The sequence below is a fragment of the Vipera berus genome (assembly GCF_964194415.1).
Source record: "Vipera berus genome assembly, chromosome: 7".
Lineage (NCBI taxonomy): Eukaryota > Metazoa > Chordata > Lepidosauria > Squamata > Viperidae > Vipera > Vipera berus.
This window is the reverse complement of record NC_138209.1, coordinates 75879022-75887817: the sequence shown is the minus strand read 5'-3', so window position 1 is coordinate 75887817 and position 8796 is coordinate 75879022. Positions and strand designations below refer to the sequence as shown.

At 44.1% G+C, this 8796-nt stretch overlaps 1 protein-coding gene across 1 annotated transcript in view; it reads right to left on the bottom strand.

Annotated features, from left to right (window-relative positions):
• The window catches only part of LOC308670889 (TBC1 domain family member 1-like), a 27102-nt gene extending 18573 nt beyond the window's left edge, over positions 1 to 8529 (bottom strand). The window contains exons 1-3 of the mRNA XM_081332688.1: positions 8218 to 8529; positions 6681 to 6797; positions 2097 to 2239 (exon numbers count right to left, since the gene is read on the bottom strand). Of these exons, the coding sequence (XP_081188814.1) occupies positions 2097 to 2239; positions 6681 to 6797; positions 8218 to 8387 (430 nt within the window). The 5' untranslated portion in view covers positions 8388 to 8529. The remainder of the gene's footprint in view (positions 1 to 2096; positions 2240 to 6680; positions 6798 to 8217) is intronic.
• Between the last annotated feature and the right edge of the window lie 267 nt (positions 8530 to 8796).

Here is an 8796-nt window from a genome sequence, read left to right as displayed (position 1 = left end):
TGGGTTGTCAGAAAGTCGCAAAAGGGGATCACGTGACCCCCCCCGGGACCCTGAAAACCGTCATAAATATGAACCCAGTTGCCAAGTGTCTGAATTTGGATTAAGTGACCACGGGAATGCCGCAACTGTCATGAAAAAAAAATCAGTCATAACTTTGGAACGGTCGCTGAACAAAGTGTTGTGAGCCGAGGATTTACTTGTGACTCTCTTTTGAGGCAAACAACCCATTTTCCAACCCATTTTCCTAAATTATTACTCCTTCTCTCTTTTATTCTGCCTCCCCTTTTTTTTGTACCACATCTGCAACTTCAACGTGATCCTGAATTTAAAGTCCTCATCTCAGCTTTAAAGCAATGAAACTGACTCATTTCCTTCCCACTTCTATTTGGATTTGAGGCAGAGAGGACGGTTGGCCGATTGAAAAATCAACACGTCCTCTCCAAAATTATATTCGCTGCAAAACTCCTGAGCCGTGAATATATACTTCTTTTTTTTCCCTTCTCAAAAATTGACATTCCTACCCAGCTGTGCATGTATTCAGGCAGTTACTTTTGTTTTGAAAGCAAAAACCACAAAGACGTGCTTCCCCACCCCAGCAAAAACTTAATTCGGTGTATTCTACCGGGAGGAAAAATGAAAATCAAAATTGGATTCATTGACCTCCAAAATTGTATATACACAGATCCTTTTTTTCCAGCTAAAGCAGCAACATTCCCACAGTTCTACAGTTGCCAGAAGTTAAAAAAACAAACAAAAAAAACAACGACAACATAAAGCAGCAGTGTGAAACAGCAGTGTGACTTCCCGCTTTGGCTACGAATGAGTTCCTACAAAAAAAAAAAAAAAAGCTACGATCCTTTGGTGGTGCTGTTTTAATAGTTATTCTTGTTGCTTTTCTCCTCTGAAGGTAACACAACACTGGACATGTTTTCTTCCTTGCAATCCTTGAGACAACGCTGCCTTAGGGTTTGGCTGCAAGAATGGGATTCATTCTACAAGAGGCCTAACATTGTCTTGTGACAACCTCAAAACAAGAAGAACACCTTGGGGTGTTGGACCTAGATCCGTGGTGGCGAACCTATGGCACGGGTGCCACAGGTGGCACGCAGAGCCCTCTCTGCGGGCACGCACGCCGTCGCTCCAGTCCCAGGCCTTCAGCTGGGTTTTATAAAACCTTTTCGCTTTAGGCCTCCGCCGTCGTGTGCCAAAAAAAAAAAAAAAAGGTTCAATCAATCAATCAATTTCAACTTCTCGCGGGAAAAAAAAAAGATCTCGCAGAGTTGGAATTGATTGATTGAACATTTTAGTCCCACCCAGTCTGCCGTTACCATTGCAGCCACACCCACCCAAAGGGCCACACCCACCCAGCACCCGACGATACATAAGTGGGTTTTGGGTTGCCGTTTGGGCACTCGGTCTCTAAAAGGTTCGCCATCACTGACCTAGATGGAGTAGGGAAAGATCGGAAGCAGAAGACAGGGTGAGACATCTCCTGGCTGTGAACAAACAGGTAGAAATAAAATCCAGCATGTCTGCCCAAGACAAAAGATGGTGGGGCAGTCCTCTTCTTATGGCCACAATCGAGCCCAACATTTCTGTGGCTCAGCCAGATGGGTTGTAAAGTGAGTTTCCTTCCATTTTTACGACCCTTTTCTCGCACCGTTGTTAAGTGGATCGCGGCGGTTGTTAAGTCAGCAAGCCGGTGGCTAAGCGAATCTGGCTTCCCCCGTTGACTTTGCTTGTCGGGAGGACACAAAAGGGGATCACGTGACCCCCGGGACGCTGCAACCGTCATAAGTACATGCCAGTTGCCGAGCCTCTGAATTTTGATCACGTGACCCTGGGGATTATGCCACGGTTGCAAAGGTGAAAAAAAGGGGTCCTAAGTCCCTTTTTCCCCAGGGCTGTTGTGACTTCAAATGGTCACTGAAACGGTCGTAAATCGAGGAGTGTCTGCAAGACGCAATATTTCCTGCATTTTGACGTGGGTAATTCCACTAGTTGATTGCACTAGAAGAAACACTGCCGGAAGAAGCTCAGCCTTCATTTGTGGCCTTCATTTAAACCGTCCCCTTTTAGCTACCAATGGATTTTACCTTCGTGCCAACCGGAAGCAGCATCGCATCCTTTTTGTGGTGTCGCCACTCTTAAAAATATCTGCTGCCTCCAAGAATGTCTTCGAGCCTTCACCGGGGTCTCGGGGACCAGATCTGCTTCATTCGGCTTGGATTTGTTATCTCTAAAATTAGAAGTCACAGAATTGATTGATTGATTGATTAACTGTAGCTACCATTGCAAGGCATGTTGTTTTTCGGATGAAACCGAAAGATACAAATTCTCTAAAAAGAGGCTGGACAGCAAATTAAAACTGAAAAGAGAACGCTACTCGGCTTAGTTCTTTCAACCGTGAGCTTTCTGGAGAGGAATCACTCAATACCGGGGCTTTTGAATGGTCAAAACCAGTCAGAAAGAATAACGCTGTTTATCGTTATCCTCCCTGCTCCTCATGACACACAGATGTGTTTGTGCAAAGGGACGGATATTCTGAGCAATAAGGCCCTGAAAAAGGCTGAGTCCCTCTTAACTTTTTGTGTTTTGTAGGGTATGTGGCTTAGGAATGAAATTAAAGGAAAATAAATAAAGGTTATTATTTTATAAATTGTATCAAATGCAACACCAATAAATTGTATCAAATGTAACACCAATGAATTGTATCAAATGAAACACTAAGAGGTGGGTGGGGCTATCTTATTTCCTGCTCAGACAGAGAACTCACAAATGGTAATCAGCAAGGACTTGCTAAAAGCTTCCGGAGGGGGGGAAATTACAACCAAGGTGGAAATTACAACCAAGGTGGAAATTACAAGTAAACGAGATAAGATCTAGATAAGATCATAACGGATAGATGGAAATGGTCAGAAGGACCCCTTTAGAAATAGGAAACAACTTCAGAGAATGACTTAAGCTTCTTAGGAATGGCGTGTATCGTGAAAGAGTATAAAATGCCTACTTTGAAACTTGCTCAGCGCGCTCTTTGAACCCAATCCAATTTGGGAAGGGTCTAAAGAGGCTGCGTTTGCAAACGCTTTCTTTCTTTCTTATTTTCTTTCTTATTTTCAATTTTCTTTTCAATAAATCTTTGCCTTTGTTAACCAGACTTGTCTTCGAGTTGTGAGTATCAGATTTTGGGCTTTCAAATCTCACAACATTCTGGTTTCCATCATGCAAAACCTGCAAGGTAACTTTCGTCTCTTTTCCATGCATGATTCCAGAGTCTGGAAAGTTAACCAGAAATCATACAATGCTAATAAATAATGTGCATTTCTTCTACTGGCCTAATTGATATCATGCTAAATCTTGGCAATTAAACCCAAGAAGTATTCAATTTATTTTACAGGTTAAGGTTATTCCATCTTCTCCCAAATTTTCCATTGAAATTCTCTCTCTCTCTCTCTGTCTCTCCTTCTCTCTCTCTCTCTCTCTCTCTCTCTCCTTCTCTCTTTCTCTCTGTCTCTCTCCTTTTGATGGCCAGACCGCACATTACGTTAATCGTACTGTTTATAAAAAAAAAGGACTTAACTTTGTTGTGTGGACTTATATCTCCAAAGGTGTTTTTTTAATTCAAAAGGCAACTATACTTTTTCGCTTTTCCTTGAAAACGTTTCGCTTCTCATCCAAGAAGTTTCTTCACTTCAGACTGAATGGTGGAGAATGGAAGGGTTTATATTCTTTGCACTCTTTCTGAGAGTCATTGAGGCCACATGGAGGTTTGTCTGTGTCCTCAGGGTCACCTGAGTGGTGCAAATGGGCGTGGAGCCTTCTTGGAACTGTTGAAAGGATTGTGCTGTAGACTGGAGATAGGTGGTGTCATATTCCTTCCCCTCTGTTGAGACAGGGCTGTTTAGTTTTGACCTAGATGGCCTCTTTGAACCCCTCTTTCAAACCAGCAGTCCTCTCTGTCCAAAATGTGGACTTTGCTCTCTTCAAAAGACTGGCCTTTTGTCTTTCAAATGCAGACGGACTGCTGAATCTTGCCCTGGTGGGTTTGTTCTCCTATGTTGGGTGAGCAGCGAAACGTTTTCCAGGAAAAATAAAGTCCAGTTGCCTCTTGAAAAAATACCACTTGGGACAACCATGACTTGGATGATTGGGAATCTCCGTAGTCCTCTCCAATGTATGAGTAGCTTCTTTTCAAAAAAAATCCATCCGCTTCCTTCGGATCAAGTCTCCGCGCTCATTTTCTCCTACCGTTAAGGTATTCCCTCCACCCAGCATTTTCAAGGGGGAAAAAATGGCACCCAATTTCACAGGAGATTGGAGCGCCGCTCAATCCCTAATTGCAAACACGGCAAAATGTTTCTTTGGATGCTTTCCCGTGAAAATCAAAGCCTTTGGGTCAGCTCCTTCAAGTGAAGTTTTGGATGGATCTTACATGTCTATTCATAAATAGCTATCATCAAAAGCTAGTTAATGTGCATCTTATATCATAAAATGTGCATCTTCTATCATCATCCTTCCATGATCCTAGAAATTAAATACCTACTCTTATTTCAGCGGATAAACAATGAATATCAATAATGTATAATAAAGATATGGTACACGTACATTTATTTTGTTTATTCTCTATAATTTAATTTGCAAAACAGGCAGAAAGAAAACGTGGCTGACCAACAACTCTGCTGGGTCAGTCCTATTAGAATAAAATAATATCTGCAGGAGAAGAAGGAGTGGCATAGCCTGGGGGTGGAGTCAAAAGAGGAATCAGCTTGGAGTCTGTACATTCCCATAAATTCTCCCTCTTAAATTCCATTAATTCTTATGTAGTGCCAAAATAATGCTGACTGTTAGTTGGGACATTGGTCTAGTCCAGGAGTAGGCAACCGTGGCTCTTTTATGACTCGTGGACTTCAACTCCCAGAATTCCTGAGCCAGCATGGCTCAGCTTGGAAACTTCTCCCTTTCCCCTCAGCAGGGCTGGCTCAGGAATTCTGGGAGTTGAAGTCCACGAGTCATAAAAGAGCCAAGGTTGACTAGCCCTGATCCAGTCTGTTAAGAGTTAACGAATTCAAGAGGGGTTGGGCTTAGTCCATTTATGACTACTAGAGACTACTAGGCTGATTCCTCTTTTGACTCCACCCCCCTAGGCTCTGCCACTCCTTTTCTTACAGCATCTGGGGCTTTTTTTAAGCAAGAAGAGAGTTGAAACCATACATGGTTCTTGCAGCCGAGTATCCCAAAGCATGGAAGCCATTATCAAGAAGACTGGGTGTTTGGTCTCTTCCCCATGGACCTCCCAAGTGGGGGTGTTGGATAACTCCCCCAGCCTTCTTCATGACTAGATAAGAAGAATCATATGAGGGTGAAGATTCGTTCTACGAGCTTGTGGGTTGATTTCCAAACGGTTCACTACCAGGCTGGGTCACACCTTCAGCCGAGTTTGTGGGACTTCAATGCCCGTCTTCTCCTGCTTATAAGGGCTTCAGGTGTGGGTGTGTCAAGTGAGGGCCTTGCGATGGGTCAGGTGTGAGTCATCAGTGAGAGGCTTGTGGTGATGGCCCCACCAGCAGTTCACCTCCCAAGGACCCTGACCTCATGTAACCTCTCCACCACAAGACTCATCACAAGACACTCACTGATGACTCACACCAGAAGACCCTCACTCGACACACTCACACCGACACTTGCCATGCTCTAAACTCCACTGAAGATGTCACCTAAACTGTTAACGAAACATTTGGAAACCAACCCACAAGCTTGGAGGACAAAAGATTCCCCCTCATCCTACACCCAAGATACAGATATTCGCCATCATTGCAAAGCAGAATCGTGATATATCCTAGAGCCAGAACCTTGAAAAAGCTAAATGTGGGTGGACATGCCCCAAAGCAAAAAGTTTTTTCGGTTAAAATACATTCAGGGTTGGAGAAAATGACTTAAAAACAAATAAGACTTTAAGCCAGAATTATTTGTGTTAGGGATGATAGGAGCCAATTATGAGAAAGACTGCAGATATCTAATACTACCCGTATTAGCTGCATTTGCCCAACATTGGAAAAATGAAAACTTACCAACTGAAGCAATACCAACTGAGAAAATTTTAGAGTGCGCAGAAATGGACAGATTGACTTTAAAGATTAAAGAGAAAGAAGACTCGGCGTATTTTAGAACGGGGGGGATAACTTCTATCAATGGCCAGAAAAACGAGTCGGAGAGAAAGGAACGTGATATGTAATTTTGAATAGATATTAGCATCAATTAACATATCGCTTATGGTAATTAACTATATCTAGTACTGTTAGTTAAATACATGTACCCAGACATTAGACTGTTTGCTAAAGATTGAAAATGTTATTTGGAAAAAACCCATCCCCCAACCCTAATCCCGACCCCACTTTATCCCTAACCCTATAAAAACTAATAAAATCTCTCTATCTCTGTCTCTCTATATATAAAAAGAAAAAGCTAAATGTGGTCAGTTTCGGTTTGCATTTGAAGAGGAGACCTCCCCACCATCCCACAAGCTGTGACCCAAATCTTAGAAGAAAGCAATAGCCAGCCATTTTTGGAACGCAACCTGGAGCTGCTGGCTGATCTCAATCGGAAGACTTTTTTCTCTCTCACTTGAACCGCAATCGTAACCCCAGATCCGAAGGGATCTTTCTGAGCCAGAGATTCCCTACCTGGTGGACTTCCTAAAATCGGAGGCGGCATTCTCATCGACAGGAGCCAGGAATTTTAAGAAATTGGGTACAGAAGAGGAGTGGAGCTTTTGCTGGAGAGAAGAACGGTAGGAGGTGCTGAACGTGGTTCGAAAGTCAAGCTCAGAAGGGGAGAAGGTTAGCGTGGCGGGCAAAACGGGCACGGAGAGAGAGAGAACGAAAGAAACGACAAAGGGACAAGCAACAAATTAGGAAAAATGAAAGAATTCGCAGGAATGGAAACAAAGCAAAGGCTAACACTGTCACCTGTATAATTTTATTTTTTTTATTTTTTTAAGGTAACTGCTTAGACTAGAGGCTCGTTCCATTTTCAGGAAAGGCTGTGAAATCACAAATCTGTGTGATTTTCTTTGAACGGTGTGTTATATCAACACTGAAAGCAAGGCTATAAGAAGGCCGGGTGGAGGAATCTTGTAAGATGAGTCCAGGTGTAAAGGAGGAGTATCTGTGCTAGAAAGTCTCCTGCCTCCATTGAAGATGTCCTAATTTTTGTTTCAATTTTGAACGGAGGGTGGGTTAAAATTAATGACACATATTATGTAAACCAGGGGTCTTCAAACTTGGCCCTTTTATGACTCGTGGACTTCAACTCCCAGAATTCTTCAGCCAGGGTGCCTGGCTGAGGAATTCTGGGAAAGGCCTTCAAACCTGGCCCTTTTATGACTTGTGGACTTCAACTCCCAGAATTCCTCAGCAAAGCACGCTGGCTGAGGAATTCTGGGTGTTGAAGTCTGCCGGTCATATAAGAGCCAAGTTTGAAGACCCTTGATGTAAACCAATAAGGATCAATTGAGATTGTGGTTTCACACACACCCAATCAATGATAATAATATTGGAACGGGCTGAGCTGATGCTTCTTTTAACCTGAGACTTTGGATAAGTTATGCAAAGTTTTATTTTATTTCTTCCTAGATAAAGGTAAAGGTAAAGGTTTCCCCGCACATGCGTGCTAGTCGTTTCTGACTCTAGGGGCCGGTGCTCATCTCCATTTCAAAGCTGAAGAGCCAGCGCTTGTCCGAGGACGTCTCCGTGGTCATGTGGCCGGTATGACTAGACGCCAAAGGCACACAGAACACTGTTACCTTCCCACCATAGTGGTCCCTATTTTTCTACTTGTATTTTTGCGTGCTTTCGAACTGCTAGGTTGGCAGAAGCTGGGACAAGTAACAGACGCTCACTCTGCTATGCGGCACTCGGGATTCGACCTGCCAAACTGCCGACCTTCTGATTGACAAGCTCAGCGTCCTAACCCACTGAGCCACCGTGTCCCTCTCTTCCTAGATGCCATGTAGTTAATTAATTAACTAAGAGCTACATCACAGTAGCAAGATAGGGCTATTTTCCTGTGGGCCTGAAATCAGTCCCCCGACTTATTTCAGTTTAATTTAGGACTTTCCTTTGCAAGGTACAAATATCTTCAGTGGAAGATCTTGATGAACTGATAGACGGCCAGCTACACCCACACCCACAGACACCCACACAAGGGATCTCTCCTCACCTCTTTGAGATGGCATGTCTGCCTTGTTCTCCGCTTGACCTATGCCTAGTGCGCTTGAAGAAATTGGGCGAGGAGGCAGAGGAATGAAGCCGAGCTGGAGGAGGCAGGGCAGAAGTGGGGGATGGCTGACTAGGAGAAGATTTAGCGCTGCTGGCAGCCATGGCAGCCATGGTCCGTTTTTACAAGGGGATTCCAGGAGGAGGAAGGGAGGGGGAGAGAGAGGGAGGGCGGAAGGGGGGTGAGGAGAGGAAAGATGAGATGAAGGATGGGTGGATGGATGGATGGAAGAAGAGAGAGGGTGAAAAGGAAGGAAGGAGGGGGAAGGGGGGGAGAGGAGAGGAGAAAGATGAGATGATGGATGGATGGAAGGAAGGAGAGAGAGAGAGGGTGAAAAAGAAGGAAGGAAGGGGAAGGGGAAAGGAAGAAGAGGAGAGGAGAGGAAAGATGAGATGGAGTATGGATGGATGGAAGGAAGGAGAGAGAGGGTGAAAAGGAAGGAAGGGGGAAGGAAGGCAAGGAGAGAGGAGAGGAGAGGAAAGATGAGATGACGGATGAATGGATGGAAGGAGAGAGAGAGAG